The 21,161-nt window shown below is 39.8% G+C and overlaps 1 protein-coding gene across 1 annotated transcript; it reads right to left on the bottom strand.

Annotated features, from left to right (window-relative positions):
- Positions 1-49: 49 nt before the first annotated feature.
- LOC133828882 (phenylacetaldehyde oxime monooxygenase CYP71AN24-like) lies at positions 50-2,152 on the bottom strand. Its single transcript, XM_062258948.1, has 2 exons — positions 1,043-2,152; positions 50-894 (listed from the first exon to the last, which is right to left on the bottom strand). Exons 1-2 carry the CDS (start codon positions 1,985-1,987, stop codon positions 265-267), a joined length of 1,575 nt encoding a protein of 524 aa, XP_062114932.1. The 5' UTR covers positions 1,988-2,152; the 3' UTR covers positions 50-264.
- Positions 2,153-21,161: the final 19,009 nt, after the last annotated feature.

Below are 21,161 nucleotides of genomic sequence, written 5' to 3'. Positions count from 1 at the left end.
AATTCATTATGGTAACTGTAACATCTTTAAAGCACAAACTTTTTTATTTTTATTTTTATTACATCATTGATATATTAGGGTGGTGGGGAGGGATTCAACCCATGAACTCCTCCCAGAGAGAAGAGGTGTGAAACCAACTACATAAGTTAAGCCTAGGACTACAATTTAAGGCACAGACATAGCTAAACATAGTTCTTATTATAATTTCTAAATGGTTTAGAAATTTTACAACACATAATAGATGATAGACTCCATTTGCAAATATCAAGGGAAGTATGGTGTGCTGGGTACGAGTTGGAGAGGGGTACTCTTATGAACAGTGAGTCCATAATCTTCACTCATGTCCAGTTCCTCTGCCAATACCGCTCCGCCGTCACTAGAATGCAACGTCCAATCAAACCAATATAATAGATGGGCAGACACATATTCAACACTAATAGTCCCAAATGCCACAGCTGGGCAACCTCTTCTCCCAACGCCAAATGGAACAAGTTGGAAGTCTTGGCCCAATTTGAAATCAATTGGGTTGTTCTCAAACCTTTCTGGCCGAAATTCGTCTGGCTTGTCCCATTCACTTGGGTCCCTTTGAATGGCCCATACATTGATGAACACTCTTGTCTTTACATGAATATCATACCCTCCAAGCTTAACATTTGATAAAGTCTGTCGAGGGACTAAAAAAGGGAGTGGCGGATGAAGCCTTAAATTTTCTTTGATGACACATTTTAAGTAGCCCATTTGGTTGATATCATTCATATCGATCTTGGACTTACTTCCCACCACTCTTCTAACCTCTTCTTGAACTTTCTTCATCACTCTTGGATTTTTCACAAGCTCTGCCATTAACCATTCCAATGCTGTTGAAGTAGTATCACTTGCCCCCACGAACATATCCTATCGTTTACAAATATAAGCTAGTTGTATTGGCTTAATTTTTTCTTTTTCATGTAGTATAGCAAAAAAAATCATTTAACAATACTTTATGAAATAAAAAAATAAATTTCTCCAAAGTAAAAGCTAAAAGGGTTAGTGAGAGAAAGACCATGAGAATTGCTTTGATGTTTTCACCAGTGAGGTCAAAGTCAAGCATGCCATCCTTTTGAAGTCCAAGGAGAATGCCCGCAAAGTCTTTCCTTCCAGATTCACTGTGATCACTATTAAGTACTTCCTTGTGTTCTTGAACTAGTTGCTCGAAAAAAGTGTCTAACGCTTTAAACCTCCGAGTCAAGCGCCCTGTAAACCCCGTAACAACGTCGATCCATCTCAAATATTTGCTAGGAAAGAAATCTGCAACGCTAAAGGCCGCAAAATCTTCCATGACCTTCCTCGTTAGCTCTCCAAATTTGCTCTGACCATTTTCCTCCTCAAAACTCTGCCCAAGAATACATCTAGAGACTATATTGTTAGAGGTCAAGACTAACAGCTCACTAAGATTTATACAGGCCCCATCTTTACAACCTTTTCTAATCCTATTAACCAAAAGATCTGTCTCTTCTTCCCTCACGAAGTGGAATTGCTGAACCCTTTTGAGACTCAAGAGTTCGAGAACACATACTTTCCTGACTTGTCTCCAATACTCCCCATAAGGAGCAAAGCCCACATCTTGACACCCATAAAGGAAGATTTCAGCGGCGGAGGTTTTAGGCCGGTCGGAGAAAACGACGTCATGCTTCTTGACAATCTCTTTCACCATTTCTGAAGATGAAACCACAAGGGTTGGGACTTGACCCAATTTCAAGAGCATTAATGGACCATATTTGGTTGAAAGTTGTCGGAGAGAACGGTGCGGATGGGAGCCGAGAAGGTGAAGGTTGCCAATCACTGGTAAGCTTGGCGGGGATGGTGGTAAGTTGAATTTGGCACGTGATCTAAATCTTGTGAACAAAATGAATAGAGATATGATGAAAATGGAGATGGGGAATAACATGGGATATTGTATGCTTGAGGTGATCAAGTCATGCAACTCCTTTGAGCTGCATAGAGTCATTTTCTTGATTTTAGTTCACTTTTTTTTTCTTTCTTTAGGATGATAAATGCATATGTTTAGTATCCTTTTTATAACTAATTACAAGGACTTTGATTACCATGTCACAAGAATTCTCCGTAATAATGTCAACAGAGAAACCACAATTTGTGTTTTATGTGTTCAACACGCTAAGGGGTCGTTTGGTACGAGGAGTTCACAGTTTTCATATTATTGGGAAAGTTGAAGAGGGTAATCTGTTAGTCTGGAAACTTACATCATTGTGTTTGGTTGTGCACTGTAATCTTATCTATGATTCAATATCACTTTCTATGTTTGGTTGTGCATAGGAATATGTTAAGTTTTCATATTTTCATAAAATTAATATAATAATATATTTCATCAAAATAATTTATAAACAATTTTACTCATGAAATATTTTTTAATAGAATTAAAAAAATATATCTATTGAATACTAGAATCAGGTATAATTTTTAAAATTACAAAAATACCCTTATTTTATTTTTAATAATATTTAATTTGTTATTTTAAACTAAAGTAATGATATAAAGGCTTTACAAATTAATTTCTTTAAATAAACAAATATTATTTATCATTTTATAGTTTGATATATGTATATTTGTTTTTATATTATAAGCTTCAAAAATAAAATAAGTCATTAACTAAAAAATTATTGGTTTAAGATTTTTTTAAAAAATAATAATAATAATTTTGAAATGTTTCACATTCCTGGGTATCTGAAAACCACTTGTCAGATGGGTTTCACTTGAACCTAGAATCAGGAAAAGTTAAAACCCCTGGAGTACAGATTCCCAGGTTAGAAAAACTCAAACCCAGTAGAAAACATGGGAAAGTATTCAGATTCTCATTCCCGTGTCCAGATTCATGCATACCAAACGACCCCTAAAATTATTTTATTCCTGAATTTAAAACCAAATCTTATTTCTTATAATATAAAATGTTAAAATAATTATATATATAAATATATCTGTTATACATATAGGTAAAGGAAATTTTTTATAATTATAATATTTTGTTTTAACATTTTTTTTTCCGTTTACTTTAATAGAATATTTTACAATTTTAACTTAAACTTAAATAAAATTAAATAAATAAATAATTAAACAAATTAAAATATGATATTTTTGAGATATTTTAAAATGATAATTATTTTAAAAAAATAATCATACGTTTTATAACTTAAATAAAATTTAATTAAGAGTTTTTTTCAGCTGCAATCCGCATTTTTTACAATCTGTAATACTTAGGTCCTGAAAGTTGATTTTGTATCAGTTAGGTCCCTAATCATTTCAAATCGTATCATTTCTATTCCTAAAGATTATTTTTATTTCTTTTTTCTTTCAAAATACATAAATAAAATATAAATTTTTATATAAAAATATTTAATGGTTTTATATATTAAATTAATTTTTCATTAAAAAAATTATCTATAAATTTTTAATATTGATAACTAAACTATCACGAGCTTATCAATATTTATAACGTAAATATTTATTTTTTATTTTGTAAATTTTTTCTATAATGCAACTTATAACTAATTATATATATATATATTTATGTGTGTGTGTGTGTGCACATAAATAACTTTATATGCACTATTATTAAGTTTTAAAAAATGTGTGAAATAAAAAAGCATAAACATAATAAAAATGTATAATATCAAGATAATCAAGATAATATAGTTACTAATATCAATTATCAAACAACAATGTAGGTAAGAATATTTTTTTTAGTAAAACATTAATTTAATTTATAAAAATATTAAATATTTTTAAAAATGTCATGAAAATATATTTTTTTTTTCTCATGTTATGTTTGGTTTTGTCAAAAATTAATAAGTGGTCCAATTGTTTTTTTTTTATATATTTTATCTATGTATTTTGAAAGAATAAATAAATAAAAAATAGCATTGAGGGACCTAAATAATACGATTTGAAAAAATTGGAGACCTAACTGATGCAAAATCAACTTTTGGGACCTAAGTGTTATAAAGTGTAAAGAATGGGGACCACAGCTGAAAAAAACTATTTAATTAAACTTAAATTTCACGTATTAGAATAATATCATATTAAACATATAATAAGTCTTCCAATATAGTATAATCTACTATCAACTAGCAACAAACTTAAATTTAAAATTCACGTATAATATTAATATTATATTAAACATTTAATATATTATCTCTTGTTGTCACTGTCAAATTCAAAAACTAAAACAAACATAAACTTAAACAAAAATTAATTAATTAAAATAGTTGATGCATATATATTACTCTACACTATAACTTTTTCTATTCTTAATTTTTTTTTTAAATATTATTTAATTTATATACATATGTCATGTAGACATGTAAATATATATATATATATATCTATGTCAATGTTGTATTTAGATGTTATATATGTAGAGATTATTGATATAAATATTTCTATATACTATAGAACTATAATTCATTCTATTATATATATATACATATAGTATTTTTATAAAAAAAAAAAAGTGAATCAGTTTTTATTAAAATTATAGACAATATTTTGCCTTAATTTATTTAATACATTTATGTCGTACATTATATTAAACATCTTTTATGTATTTATATGATATTGTTTATTTATTTAAAATTTATATGATAATTAAAAAAATATATAATAAAAATAAATACATGATAAGCATGTTTACAACTTTAAAATTAAACATTGCTCATTGTTTCTACTTGATATAGTACTAACAATTAAATATATATATAAGACTTCTCAATGGTTACTACACAGATGAGTACTAACAATTATGATGATGTGACAACATAGTAATTTGATATAGTCACTGTTATCCAAAAAACTGGCGTAGATGACGTGGCAAGTGATTCCTGGACACGTGGCTGACACTTGGAGGAACTCTGCTAGGATATCGACCAGAAGACAAATTATAAGCAGTAGGCAGCCGAAACTTACCTGCGACCAGCGTGGTCGCAGGTTCCGCATGTTTCATGATGTTTCTATAAAGATCTTTGTAAATCCCGAAATTGACTCCCACAATCTCCTGAGTATCCGATTATTTAGGAAAGAATATCTGTAACAAATTCATGTAATTCCCTTTGAGCCTATAAATAGAGAAAGATAGCTCAAGGAGGAAAAACTTTTGGCTTTTGAATTATTGGAGACTAGAGTAATTCTAATTGAGATATTGTATTGTTCTTCAGAGGTTGGTGAAACTCATTGAACCCTAGTTCTTTGATCACTCCTTTTGATCTTATATCAATAACAATCTAAGTGGACATAGGTTATTACCAGATCTTGGGGTCGAACCACTATAAAACATCATGTTCTTATTATTTTCGTCATCACGTTCTTTTCAACGCATTCATCCACGTCAAGCGTATTTTGACTCCGTGTCAATTGCCCAAAATCAGGGTCAACATTCTGGTGCTTTCATTGAGAGCTTGATATATCACCGTTGAGAAAACCAATGGCGAAAACTGCAAGGAAAACTGGACAGGCGGCCGCCGCTACACCCTCAAACCCGCCTCCTCCTCCTCCTGCAAGCGTGGCTGAGGATGAGCCACATTTGGACTTTGAGGAGGAAGAAATGGATGACGCGACGCTGAAGAGTACTCTGGGGGCGTTGCATGAAGAGCTGGCCAATCTGAGGGCCAGTCAGGAAAGTGCTGTCGAAATCATGGCGCAGCAACAGCAAGAGATTGAACGACAGCGCGCGGAGTTAAGTGAGAGGCAGGCGGAGATGGATCGTCGCCAGAGCGAAGCCATGGCAGCCCTCGAGGCAGCCTTGTAATTGGCTAGGAATCAGGCTGCACCTGCCTCGCAGCCTGATTAACCCGCGAATGGGTCCCAATCCTAGTCCACCTATCCAACCCTCGAGCCTATAAAGGCCCGAGCAGCCACCAGCGCTTCAGGACGATGTCCCGCTAGGGGACCTTGAGGCACAGCCTCCATCCCAAGCTGGTCGCGGCAATCCCCCGCATCAGAGGCAGAATAGGACCGAGCATCAGCCTCGTAGTCCTAGACGCCATAGGGGCGACGAGCCGAACCTTCCGAACAGAGGTCAGTATCCTCCTGGTAACAGAAGGGACTCAGAGTTAGGCTCTGTGGTCCGAGGTCCCCCACGGCATGATAATGCACGGGGACCTAACGACCAACGCAGGCCACCCTCTAACGCTCGGGACGTTTCAGCCCGGGAAGGAAATCGAGGGAACAGTCGATCCCACCATAGCCACTCAAGATTCAGAGATTTCCATGGTTATAATGAGGACGACTTAGGAAAAGGGAATGCCGGTCAGAGGAATGAAGAAAGAGGTGGAGGCAGGAGCCAGATACCTCAAAATGACCAACCCAACAGACGAGATGCTGGGGGGTAGCCCAAACAAAATAACGTCTTCAACCGGCTCGGAGCTAGTGAGCAGCAGAGAAGAGATGAGGACTTGAGAGATGTACTCAACGATCGCCGCGAGCGACATGGCGAGAACATCCCCCAGCAACAGAAGCCACAGCAATTCCCGTCGCTGTGCAGGCCCAGATAGATGCCCTTAACCAAGCGGTGCAACAGCTGGTCGAGGGAAGAACATCTCACATCGATCATAACAGGAGGAAAGGCACTCATTTCGTCCAAAGGATAGCTGTGGCGGAGACTCCTAGCAAGTTTAAAATGCCTACGCTTCCGAACTTTGATGGGTACGGTGACCCGGTATCTCACGTCAATAAATTTGAGATACAAATGGACATTCAGAAAGTGTTCGAAGATTCTCAGTGCAGGATCTTCCCTGCAACACTTTCTGATGCCGCGCAGGAATGGTTTTTTAAGTTCCCTCCTGCAAGCATAGTTTCCTGGGAGATGTTCGTAAAGGAGTTTTACGGACAGTTTTACGCAGGTCGTGTGCATCCGACCGAGGCAAACCAGCTGGTTGAAATACGCCAACAAGATGGAGAATCGCTTAAGGACTACATCCAGCGCTTTATGCGAGCAGCAGCTGGAGCAAAAACGGTGGGGGACGAAGGAAAAATGATGGCCATAACCGCAGGGGTTAGGCGTCACACCCCCCTTTGGAAAAGCCTCTGAAAGGATGGGGTTAGAACTACCCAGGAATTCTTGGACCGGGCTGATCGTTACATCAAGCTCGAAGATGCCATTGCCGACGATGGAAAGCCTCCAGGCAAGGATAAGAAGGCTGCCGAGCCCGCCAATGGGTCTAAACCTAACGGCAACGGCAAGGGCAACAAGAACGATAACGGCAATGGCAAGAATGGTGGAAACGGTCACACAATGAGCCTTCCACCTCTGACAATAAACGAGTCAAGGGTAATCGTTATGAACCTCGGTTCACTAAATATACTGACCTTGTTGAGTCTCGGGGAGAGGTTTATCAGGCCACGAGTTCCAGCGTGCCTTATAAGAAGCCAACCCCCATTCGAAAGGATATTTCGAAAAGAGACACTTCCAAGTTCTGTCGTTATCATAACGACTACGGACATGATACCAACGAATGCAACCAGCTGAAGGATGAAATTGAGTTCCTTATTAGACAAGAACACTTGAGAAGATACGTACAGGCCTCGGGAAATTCCCAACGAGAAGCACCGGGTAGCAACGAGCAGGCGCCCACGCGCCAACGCTCGCCACCTTTGCAGCCTGCCCCCGTGACTGGAACACTGTTAACCATTTGTGGAGGCCCACACCTCGCGGGAAATAGCGGAAAGGCCAGTGAACGATACGCTCGGACTCTGCGCCACGACCAGGACATCGAGATGATGACTGTGGAGGACCGCGCGCCAAAAAAGGCTCGGTCAGAAGAGGGCGAGATTACCTTCTTTGATAGCGATGCCTAGTATGTCCGGTTCCCACATTCTGATCCGCTGGTCGTGGATATCCAAATGGGCAACATGATGGTGAAGAGAGTGCTGGTCGATACAGGAAGTTCGGTGAATATCCTGTATAAGTCTTCGCTGGAACGCATGAAGTTGTCCGTTAAGGACCTGGAGCCCTGCAACCAGACAATATACGACTTCTCTGGTGAGGGACTCGCCCCCACAGGATCAATCAGACTACCAGTGACGACAGGTACAGCGCCTGCTACCAGAACATTACTCGCTACTTTTATAGTAGTTGATTGTCCTTCGGCGTACAATGCCATCATTGGGAGACCTATACTGGTTGATCTACGGGTCGTCACCTCTATGTGGCACTTAGCCATGAAATTCCCAACAGACGCAGGAGTAGGACGCATATTGGGAAACCAGAGGGAGGCCAGAGAGTGCTACAACGCCTCAGTCACGAAGGCGAAAAAGGGAACGTCAAAGAGCACTACCTCAGATAGGTTGCAGATGGAAATTGATACGCAAGCCCAATCTGGTGATAAAGTCACCAAATAGGGTGTTGCCCAAAGTGAGGATAGAGATCTAGATCCTCGCTTTGGGGATTTTGAAGAGAATGTTGGACCCGTCGAGGACCTGGAAGAGGTCCAACTCGACGAAAAAGACCCGACCAGAGTCGTAAAGGTCGGGAAAAACCTAGAACCAACCACGAAGCATGCACTGGTGGAATTTTTGCGGAAGAACCAGGAAGTCTTTGCCTGGTCGCACAAAGACATGGCTAGGATAGACCCTGCAGTTATCAGCCATGTCCTGAACATAGACAAGACTTTTCCACCCGTACAACAAAAAAGAAGGCTGCTCGATAAGGATCGATCGAGAGCCTTAAAGGAAGAGATTGAAAGGTTAAAGGAGAATGGGTTCATCAGGGTGGCGTTTTATCCATCGTGGGTCTCCAATCCAGTACTAGTTCCCAAGCCTAACGACAAATGGTGAACCTGTGTGGATTTTATAGACCTCAATAAAGCCTGCCCAAAGGACTGCTTCCCACTCCCAAGAATTGACCAGTTGGTCGATGCTACTGCAGGACACGAGATCCTCTCCTTCATGGATGCATTTCAGGCTACAACCAGATTAGCATGCATCCCCCTGACGAGGATCACACCAGCTTTCGGATCGATACGGGCTTATATTGTTATAAAGTAATGCCCTTCGGACTGAAAAACGCAGGTGCGACTTACCAGCGGTTAGTCAACCACATGTTTAAAGAGCTGATCGGGGTAAACATGGAGGTATATGTGGACGACATGCTGGTAAAGTCTAAAAAGGCAGAAGGACATGTGAAGGATTTACAAGAATGTTTTGATGTATTGAACAAATACCAAATGAAGTTAAATCCCCTCAAATGTTCCTTCGGAGTTGGATCAGGGAAGTTTTTGGGGTTCATTGTAAATTCAAGAGGAATCGAGGCCAACCTCGATAAGATAAAAGCCCTGATCGACATGAAATCACTGGAAAAGATCCAAAATGTACAAAGTTTAACCGGAAGGATTGCAGCCCTAAGTAGATTTATTTCGAAATCATCAGACAAATGCGTCCCTTTTTTCAATCTACTTAGGGGCAATAAGAAGTTCGAATGGACAGGAGACTGTGAGCAAGCTTTTCAGGCCTTAAAGGCCCATATGGCACAGCCTCCCATTTTATCAAAGCCAATCGGAGGAGAAACTTTGTTCATTTACCTGGCGATCACTGAAGTTGCTGCTAGTGTGGTACTAGTACGCGAGGAAGAAGGCGTACAAAAAGCGGTTTATTATGTAAGTAAGAGGCTGATCGGGGCAGAACTGAGATATCCACCCATCGAAAGGTTAGCATATTGCTTAATCCTGGCCTCAAGGAAGCGGCGCCCTTACTTCCAAGCCCATCCTATCACAGTGTTAACCGACCAGCCCCTTCGGCAAGTCCTCCAAAAACCAGAGGCAGTTGGGCGCTTATTAAAATGGACAGTCGAACTAGGGCAATTCGATATCACATATTCACCGCGAGCAGTAGTAAAAGGACAAGTCTTGGCTGATCTTATTGCAGAGTTCACCGAACTCCCAGATAGCGAGCAGTGCGAACAGCCTAGTGAGCCTGAGCCTCAAGATGAAACTCCTTCGTGGAAATTATTCACGGATGGATCGTCTAACGAATCTCACGCAGGAGCGGGTGTGATATTGATAACACTAGAAGGGCATCGATTTCACTGCACCATTAGGTTCGACTTCACCGCGTCAAATAATGAAGCCGAATATGAAGCACTCCTCGCTGGGTTGAGAATGGTGAAGGACATGAGCATATAGACGCTTGATATTTACAGTGATTCACAGCTGGTAGTAAACCAAGTTCTAGGGGAATATCAAGTGCTAGGCCTAAAAATGGTGGCCTACTTGAACAAAACCAAAGACCTGCTAGCCCAGTTCACAAAGTATACCCTCCAACAAATACCGCAGGATCAGAATTCGAATGCAGATGCCCTAGCCAAACTCGCGAGCGCGAAAGATGCTGACACTTTGAACATTGTGCCAGTAGAAAGATTGAGTGAGCCAAGCATACAAGCAATTGAAGCCAGTATGGAAATCCGAATGGAGGATACATGGATGGCGCCTTACTTGGAGTATCTGACGAATGGTGTGCTACCAACAGATAGAAACAAAGCCAGAACTCTGCAAAGGTAGGCTTCTAGGTATATACTGGTTGATGGTGTTATGTACCGAAGAGGATATTCCATGCCACTACTCAGGTGCGTTACACCAGAAAAAGCTAAGGAGCTGATAAAAGAGGTACATGAAGGCTTCTGCGGGGATCACGCTAGGGGGCAGAGTTTGGCAAAAAAGATTCTAAGGCAAGGCTACTTCTGGCCGACTATGAACGAAGATTCAATGGAGTTTGTACGAAAATGCGATAAATGTCAAAGGTTCTCCAAAATTCCACGATCAGCTCCAAACGAGTTAAAACAGATGCAGAGTCCTTGGCCTTTTGCAGTATGGGGTATCGACTTGATTGGATCCCTGCCCACGGGAAAAGGCGGAGTAAACTACGCAGTTGTGGCAGTTGACTACTTCACCAAATGGGCCGAAGCTGAACCACTCGCTACCATAACGACCAAGAAAGTTCTTGACTTCTTCATCAAAAACGTTGTTTGCCGATATGGTTTACCCCGAAAGATTGTTTCAGACAACGAAACCCAATTTGACAGCGACTTATTCACCGACTTCTGTGAAAGGCACGGGATTATTAAAAGCTTTTCTTCAGTTGCGCATCCCCAAGCAAATGGGCAGGTCGAGGCCGTGAATAAAACTCTTAAGGACACCCTAAAGAAGAGGCTTGAAGATGCTAAAGGAGCATGGCCAGAACAGCTGCTTGAAGTCCCCTGGTCGTATAGAACGTCTCACCGAATAGCGACAGGTCATACCCCATTTTCCTTAGCCTATGGATATGAGGCCATGTTACCTGTCGAGTTAGATCCCCCCTCACATCGACGCATAACATACGACCAGGACCAGAACAGCCAACTGATGATGGAGTCCCTAGACTCAATTGACGAAATACGGGAGAAAGCCCAACTCCGAGTTACTGCGTACCAGCAAAAGGTCGCTCGGTACTTTAACTCGAAAGTAAAAGAAAGGAAATTCAACGTCGGTGACTTGGTGCTACGACGAGTTTTCTTGAATACCCGCGACCCCACTGCTGGAGTACTCAGACCTAATTGGGAAGGAGCTTACCAGATTGAAGAAGTCCTTCACCCGGGCACCTACAAACTTGCACGCCTAAACGGAGATCTCGTTCCACGTTATTGGAATGGAGAACACCTGCGCAAGTATTATCAATGAACAATCCTTTTAAAGGACTGGCTTGTATTAAAATTTACTTTTTACAAGTTTTGAAAAAGGGTTAACCACGTTATATGGCTAATCGCTTATATATGTAAGATCCTTTTTCAGGATCACTCGTAAAGACATGTTTAGTCCATTTTTAATATGAGATTATAAGGGACTGTGCGCAGCCAGTCATTCTTGCCAACTTTTGTAAATTTATTTTTACAAGTATTTGTTCATTACGTGTGTTGTTTTGCTGTATTACAAGTATTACGTTTCCTACCGAGCAAAAATGTTCGAACAGGTCGTGGTCAAGGCAAGTGACCAAGGACCTACAGCTCCTCGATCACTTGGGGGGCATATAAGGTACATCGATAGCAAAGCATATCAAAAGGTATGTAAACACATGAACAAAATAAGTGAAAGCATGCTAGGGTACTTAGAGCATTTTTCAAAATTTATATTTTGTTAAATCAAACCAAAGTACTATGCTAAGTTCGGTCATACGGACAGATGTTATAGTAAATGAAAATATTATAACATTATAGTGCAGTCTTTTACACCGCAAGCATCACTGCTTGGATGTAATTTTTCAAATAAAAGGAAAGTTTGCTGCCCATGCAGCAAATTCAAAAAAATATATAGTCTTTACATCACGACCTGTAGGTCGTGTAATTAAAGAAAGAAAAAATAAAAAGTTCAAGAAGCATTAGGAGCAGGAGGGTCTTTATCAACATTCTGATTGGTCGTATCCTCAACGACTCCTCCTTCCTCTGTGCCAGCGATGCTTGGGGAGGCAGGGATCCTTGCTCTTTCTTCTTCTTCAGCCAATCGAGCAGTGCAGCGGGCCAGCTCAGCATTCCTGGCATCTTCTGGAAGGTAGTCAAAGTTGGCGCCCTGGTTGTGTTTCCAGAAGTCATAAAAACACCGAAGCATCGCATTCTTGTACCTTTCCAGATCTTTGGCATTGGTAAGCTTCAGCTGCTCTATTTGGCTCTCAAGAACAACTATGGCCTTGTCCTTGGCAAGAAGCTCCTCTTTGAGTCTCTTGCATTCGCGATATTGGACTCGGCTGGAATCCTGATACTCCTCCCTCTGCTTCCTCAAGGCTGCCTTGGAAGCTTCAGCCTCCGCCAACTTTGCCACCACAGCATCCTTCTGTTGGGTGACCACCTCCAACTCCCCAGCATGCCTGGCTTCTGCAGCCTGAAGCTCCTCAGCAGCTTTTTCCTGATACCTCTCGATGGCCTTTGCCCGAGCCTGGTCGATGGTAGCTTGGGCACGAGTACGAGCAGTAGTTGCAGTCAGCAAAGCCTGAGGACAAAGGATAAAGTTAAAGTATGTTGCAAAGAATAAAAGACGAAGGCCAAAAAGATAAGAAATGCTTACGCTGGCCATTTCGTTTAGGGCCCTGTTCAGAATTTGGTCGACCCCCATATTCTCTGCCTCAGCCATCGCATCCTTGCAGCGGTCATACCTCACGATGTGTGCAAGGCGGTCCTTGGCTGCCCGCAAGGCGCGGTTCGAAAGTTTGGCTCCAAGAGCTTCGTTAGGCTGAGGTCGTTCTTTCGCGGCTGCAGGTGGAGGATTCATCGCAGCAAGCGGGGTTTCCTTCTCAATAGGAACCGAAGGTTGGGCAGAAGTTTGCCCAGTTGGCACGTCCTTGGAAGGATCTTCTGTTCGACCCTTCTTGGCAGGAGGTCCTTGGCTCGATTCGCCGTTATGCCTCCTGGACATCTTTCGCCGAACTAGAAGGACTTCTACCTCCTCCTCAGTCTGATATAAATCAAAGATGTTGGGAGTGGCCATATCTGCATACAAATAAACATATGCAAATGATAAGATAAAGGCGGATAAAAACTCTTGATAAAACAGGAAAGAGGTCACAAAGTTTAATACCCGAGCTACAACTACTGTTCGTTATACTATTGACTCTATTAGTCACACACTCACTATCTGGCACGAAGAAGTTTGGCCCTAGATTTGGAGTATACGTAAAGTTGCCCTCCCCGTCAAACAAGTGACAGGGAATTGGCAAGCTATTTAAAAGCAAAATAACTGTGCCGTTTTCATCAGAGGATTCACCCAAGTCCACAACAGACTCTATTGCCTTTTGTTTCCCCTTGCCTTAGGGTGCAGAAGGCCTTTCTGCGGAGGGATTGCCTGTGGGTTCCCTGATTGTAACCCCCGTCGGCCTCCTTCGAGGAGGGGACGCAGGGGGTTGCTGCTCGAGATCCCCCTCAGCCGTGGCATCTGCTACCACAGGTCCTCTTGTTTCATGGCGAGGAGCCACGAGGCCGGATAGCCTCAGATTTTCATCAGTGACCAGGGACTTAACGCTTTTTTCTGCGTCTGTCATCCTGGCCAATGCGGTGGACCTCAACACCATGTCTGGTGTTGGGGTTGGACGTAACCATGGGCCTGAAAGACAAAGTGTACTTTAAGAGAAATGAAGGGAAATTCGCTGATGAAAAGTATCGACCAGTAAAAACAGCACTTACCTCCTCGAGCGAAGGCCAGGTTGTTGGTGGTCATGTCCGGAGTACGGAAGTACTCCTTGTTGTACTGGCCCATGTTGGATATGTGCGTAGTGTCACTCAGGAACGTCCGGCTCGTCTCCTGGTGGCAAAGATGGAAGAAGCCCGTCCCGTACTGTTGAGGGTTGGACTTGAGGTCGAAGAGATAATTGACCTCATGGGGGGTAGGTTCTGGCCATTTTTTAAGTTTGTACAGGATATAGAGTGCGGCCAGCATTCTATATCCATTTGGAGTAATTTGGAAGGGGGCGACACCAAAATAGTTGGCCACCCCCTGATAAAAAGGATGTAGAGGGAGGATAGCACCCGCCTCTATATGATACCTAGACCAAGCACTGTATACACCTCTGGGAAGGTTAGCTCTTTGGTCTGCAGCAGGAATTTTGAGATTAACCCCTGTAAGAGGATACTTCCTATGGTAGTTGGCAAGCATCCGAGGAGTCACTTGGCTGGTCGAGGAGACATACCACTCGACATCAAGAAGGTTTTGATGATGAGGGCGGGCCCTGACTTGAATATTAGGGTCAGGGGCGACATTTTCTCGACCACTGGTCAAAGGAGCCCTAGCCTGTAAATCAGGCTGGGCAGGGGAGTTTGGGCTATTTTCGGAGTCGGGTCTTTTCTTGCCTAAAGACTTAGAACGGGCCATTTGAGGGGGTGAAGGACGAGGTCTAGGAGAAGATCGTGAAAAAGGGATCTCGTGAACTCTGTCGGTCGGTTGTTCTTCGCCTTCGAGCAGCTGGGCAAGAAGATCGTCGTCGATGGGCCGTTCACCTCCCCACAAATCTGGCATTAAAGTCTGCAAACAGAAGAATGGGGAGGTGAGGATAGAGAATTTTTGAAAGTTTTTAGAATAACGCTGGTCGAGTATAAAAGTTAGGCTTTTATACAACAGCATTCTAACAAAAAGCTAAAATTTTCCACGCGAACAGTTTAAGAAACAGATCAAAGGGTGGAAGCAAAAAGTTTTTCATAAAAGCTTTTTCAACTCCCCTTAGGGCGGGAAAAACCTATTTTTTCGGCTGGCCTAAAAATCGAACTTTAACTTCAGTTTTACATCCTAAAAAGTATGATCTCAACTATCAAACTAACTCGTAACTTTTTTCACCCACAAGACATTCTACTGACAAGCATCTCAACCCAGAAGTAGATAAACTCAACAGTCAACATACAGAAACATGCATTACAAAAATATGAAACATAAAGATTCCAAGACTTACCAGAAAGAAGGTCGTGGAGATTGGTAAGAGTTTTCGGAGATCAGGGAACTCTCGGGCTGAGTCTTGAAAACGCAGAAGGACGATCTCCGGAAGAAAATGGAAGCTCTGGTTTTAGGGTTTCTTGAAAGAGTAATGGCGTGCGTAAAAAGAAAAGAGAACTTCGGAGATGTTATATATAAATTTTGTCTGTGGCATTAAAAGGGATTAATCATCAGCTTCCCCTTTTTCGAAGTATGGGGAAACGAGATAGCCGTTGAATTATTACTGGGGAAGCGGAAAGTCATGATTAGACAAGAGTAGGTTGTTTTTTCCAAGAACACACGAAGGGTTCTGACAAGTATGGCGGGGTCACCGAAGGGTCGTTTCCTCAAAAGTTTATTTATTGCTCATAATAAATAAACTTGGGGGGCAAATGTTATCCAAAAAACTGGCGTAGATGACGTGGCAAGTGATTCCTGGACACGTGGCTAACACTTGGAGGAACTCTGCTAGGATATCGACCAGAAGACAAATTATAAGCAGTAGGCAGCCGAAACTTACTTGCGACCAGCGTGGTCGCAGGTTCCGCATGTTTCTTGATGTTTCTATAAAGATCTTTGTAAATCCCGAAATTGACTCCCACAATCTCCTGAGTATCCGATTATTTAGGAAAGAATATCTGTAACAAATTCATGTAATCCCCCTTGAGCCTATAAATAGATAAAGATAGCTCAAGGAGGAAAAACTTTTAGCTTTTGAATTATTGGAGACTAGAGTAATTCTATTTGAGATATTGTATTGTTCTTCAGAGGTTGGTGAAAATCATTGAACCCTAATTCTTTGATCACTCATTTTGATCTTATATCAATAACAATCTAAGTTGACGTAGGTTATTACCAGATTTTGGGGCCGAACCACTATAAAATATCGTGTTCTTATTATTTTCGTCATTACGTTCTTTTCAATGCATTCATCCACGTCAAGCGTATTTTGACTCCGTGTCAGTTGCCCAAAATCAGGGTCAACAGTCACCAACAGGTAAGGATTTTTTTTTACATTAATTTCAAAATTTTATATATAATGCTTAAATAAGATTTTTTTTTTAATTCTTTAATTTAATAAATATGTGGTCCCCAATTAATTAGGTATCATTTTCAAAAAAATTTAAAAATCAAAATTTAATTTTAAAAATATTAATTAATAACTATAAATATATATCATTTATCTTAATCTAATAATTAATATTAAAATAATCATACCATCCAAATAACCCTTATATATCAATTCAGCCGAATGCCACAATAGGCATCTATTAATTATTACATTATATACTGCTCACTTATTCTTGTCCGTATTTATAAACACTTTGTCATATATAACTAAAATCACGTGTTAAATGGCCAATTTACAATCACTAAGCTCAATTAATTAATTACCGCAAGAAAAGACAAGTTTCGGCCGGCTGGCAAATTTGTTAAGTTACCTTGTGACTTATTCATGTAAGTCCGATTCCAACCCGCTATCACTATGTATATAACATCGTAATGATCACGCTCCCCATTTTATATTAATAAACATTAATGTAATGATATTTTTTATTAAACTTCTGAAAAGTGGCTGCCAATTATTATACTTGCTTGAAAATGTGTCATAAAATCTGGACCAAAATAAAATTAAAAAAAATTAAGATTAATACTGGTAGTAGCCAGTTTGCATTACCTGTTTGTATTTTTTGGTTTAAAATATTTGTGTATGATGGGGTTACATTTGTTATTGGCAAATGATATTTTAATGTAATTTTTAAAGGATTTTTGTGTAATTTCTATAGTCTGATTAGGCATCCAACCATACCATTTGAATAGATTAAGTATCGTTTGGTTGTTGGAGAAAATGAAAATGAAGAAATAGGGAATAAGAATTGGAGAAAATGAAAATGAAGAAATAGGGAATAAGAATGAGAATGAGAAAATAAATAAAAATGAGAATTTATTAAAAATTAATATAAATGAAACAATTGATAATTTTTTTTTTCAATCTTGCATTGGAATTGTTTTTCTTTTCATTTTCAAATAAAATAGTATTAGAGAATAAACTCTAAAGAAAAATATGTTTGTATTATTATTATTGAACTCACTGAAAATGTACATTGAACATATATATATATCCCAAACCCAGGGGTAAATTAGGAACAAAGCAAAACACTGCCTAACCAACTCATAACAGCCAAAAAATTAGTTATGGGACGTATACAACTGTTAATACGCTCCCTCAAGATGGAATGTACATATTGGTGACATTCATCTTGGAGAGTAGATCATTGAAGTGAGCTGGGAAGAGTGGTTTGGTGAAGATGTCAGCCAAGTTTTGCTTGGATGGTACATGTATGAGCTTGAGCTAACCACGTTGAACCTTTTCCCGAACAATGTGACAGTCAATGTCGACATGTTTCGTTCTCTCATGGAAGACGGGATTCTCAGAGATGTGGATAGCAACGTCATTGTCACAATAGAGTAAGGCAGGTTGTGAATGTGCAACGCCAAAGTTTTTTAGAAGAGCAAGTAACCATAAAACTTTACAAGTGGTGTTAGCCATAGCCCGATACTCAGCTTCTGCAGAAGATCTAGACACAATGGTTTGTTTCTTGGACTTCCAGGAGATCAAAGATTGGCCTAAGAAGATGCAAAAACTTGAAATGGATCGTCTAGTGTCAGGACAAGTGCCCCAATCAGCATCTGAAATTTTTTTGAGCTGAATGTCTGCTGAGTTGAGATTGGTTTCTGCATGAGCTTTAAGCTGAGATGAGGACTTGAAGTAGAAAAAAATACCTTGACCAGGTATCCCTTTGAGGTATTGGAGTATTCGTTGGGCAGCAATCATGTGAGGTTGTCTTGGTGCTTGAAGGTATTGACTTAATCAATTTACTGCATAAGAAATATCAGGCCTAGTGACGGTAAGATAGATGAGTTTACCAATGAGGCTTCTATATGTTGTTGGATCGGCCAAAATGTCTCCTTCATCTTTACTGAGTTTACAGTTTGGTTCCATAGGTGTTGACGAAGCTTTGGGACCTAAAAAATCTGTGTCATTAAGAATTTGTAAAGTGAAAGGTCTCTGGGAAACAGAATTGCCATTGTTAGATCTACCAATCTCAAGGCCAAGAAAGAAATGTAGGTGTTGACTGTATTTTTAGCCAACGACGTGAGAACGTCAAATACGACAAGCCTTCAAGAGAATGTAAAACGACACAAACAGTTTATGAACAAAAAGTAAATAACACAAGAGATTTTTATAGTGGTTCAGCCCCGATTGTCTGTAATAGCCTAATCCACTTAGAGTTGTGATTTATAGACCTATACTCAAGATCAGATGGACTGAGCCAACTGAGTTTCTTCAGTACAAACTGTGAAAATACAAGAGTTCTCTCAAATATCAGCACTTTCTCTCTCTAGAATACTCAGACCCAATTTTCTCTCTCTAGGAAGGAAGAAGCCAAAGAAGCCCCTCTCTCATCCCATAAGCCCTCTATTTATAGGCCTAAGATCCTCAACTGATATCCCCTTTCGATAGGGATATTTTATTATTCATCTTATATTTATATTACAATAAATGTTTAAAATACAACTGATTCCTCAATTTGAGTGAGGAGTGAGAGATTCCCGGGTGCCTAGACCAATTCTTGCTAGAGTCGTTATGGGGACTTTGACGTAGTCTCACATGCATGTTGATTACTCCTTCAAGCTTTCCTTGGACCAAAGGTGGTATACGCATGGCTCTCCTCGGACCAAAGGTCATGCAAGCTTGGCTCTCCTCGGACCAAGGTGATCCGAGCCAACTCCCTTGGCACCTCACCTCGGGTAGGTCCGAGGCAATTCTCTTGTTTCTCACCTCGGACAACTTTGAGGCATCCTTCTCCATGACATGTCCGATCGGACATGATGGCCTTCTCCTCGGACCAAGGTGATCTGAGGCACCTTCTCTTGCCTTCTCCTCGGACCAAGGTGGTCCGAGGCATCCTTCTTGGCATCTCACCTTGTACAAGCCCGAGGCACTCCCCTTGTCAAAATCTAAGTCTCAATTCTTGGTTTGCATGGGACTCCTTCTCCTTAGCTACTTACCTTGGACATGTTCGAGCCAACACTTAGGAAACCTTGGGAGGCTTACCTCGGACACACCCTTGGGGTCTCCTAGGACCACATCCTCCTTGGGGTCTCCTAGGACCACTTTCTCCTTGGGGTCTCCTAAGACCACTTTCTTGAGTTCTCCTCAATACACCCCCTTAGCTCTCCTAGGATGCACTCCCCTTAGCTTTCCTAGAATGCATCCTCTTTAGCCTCCTAGGATCAAGGTGCACTTGGCTTGGCTATGACATCTTTCAAGCAGTCCAAATTCTTCGTCAGTCTACCGGGTCACTTTCTCACAACTCTGAGGAGTCAATGTATTTATTGACTATTAACGTGTCTTTTACTGACCATGCACTGCCATTTGTCACATTTATTGACACGTCCTTGATCTCCAATTTTTGGGTATAACAGTAGGGGACCAAGATCTTTGAGTTTGAATTTGGAATTAAGTTGTTGTTTAAAATGAAAGGCATCCATGTCATTATTGCTTGCAATAACAAGATCATCGACATAAACTAAAACAACAAGAAAAGTATTAGATCTAGATCTTATAAAAAGAGAATGGTCTGAAGCAGATTGTTTGAAACCATCATTTAGTAATGTGGTACTTAACTTGTGGTACCATTGTCGAGAGGCCTGTTTAAGGCCATATAAACTCTTATTAAGTTTACAAACAACATTTATTGGAAGTTCCCCTAGAGGCTTATAGCCTTGAGGTATTTTCATAAAGACTTGTTGATGGACCCAAAACGGGTATGTTTTAAATATTTATAAATCGCAAGCGCACGAATCGTTCATATAGAATAGTGATCGTGTAAGCAAGGATGTCGAACCCAATTAGTTGTCTAAAATCGAAAAGAAAACTATTTTAAACCAAAATTAATAAAATTCTAACCTAGCTCCAAATATTGATGAGAATTTCTAACAATAAAAATAAAATAAAAGATAATAATAAAGATATTAAAGACAATATATATATAACTAAATTAATAATTGTAAACAAGATGGTAGAAGAAATATTATTAAGATAATAGAATCCACAAAATATAAGTTCAATAATATTTATAAGTACATTGATTCACAAGTTTTAGTAATAGTATAAATTAATCAAACAATCCCTTATTCAAATTAGATGTTCTATTTAAGCACAAATTATTATATAATTGTGGGATTTATCTTCACTTTTAAAATTTTAATTTCAAAGCATTTAGTGTAAATCAATCTAATGAAATAACAAATAAATCAATTAATATTATTTATAAGGCCAAACATAATATTTTTGTTCTAAGCATTTGATGTGCACAATTTAATGGCACACCTTAATAAAAGAATATTATGATTTTGCACTAATGAAGAACCAAGTGTAAATATGTTCTAACAATAAAAAATACAAGATATTTAAGATGAAAGAAAATATTTGAAGAAGAAAATCCATAAACTTTATTGCACAAAATGAGAAATCAACATACAAAATAAACACTATCTAATTACATATTGTTTCATCATCACCTTAATAATCTTAAAAAGATTAGAAACTCATAACTAAAATAGAAATTACAAACATAAATAGAAAAATTTGGAGAGGAACCCCCAAATTTTTCCTCTAAAAACTCATGAAAAAAATGA

This window comes from Humulus lupulus, chromosome 4 (assembly GCF_963169125.1).
Source record: "Humulus lupulus chromosome 4, drHumLupu1.1, whole genome shotgun sequence".
NCBI classification, from domain to species: domain Eukaryota; kingdom Viridiplantae; phylum Streptophyta; class Magnoliopsida; order Rosales; family Cannabaceae; genus Humulus; species Humulus lupulus.
The sequence above is the reverse complement of the archived record's forward strand: the minus strand, read 5'-3'. Positions and strand labels throughout refer to the sequence as shown.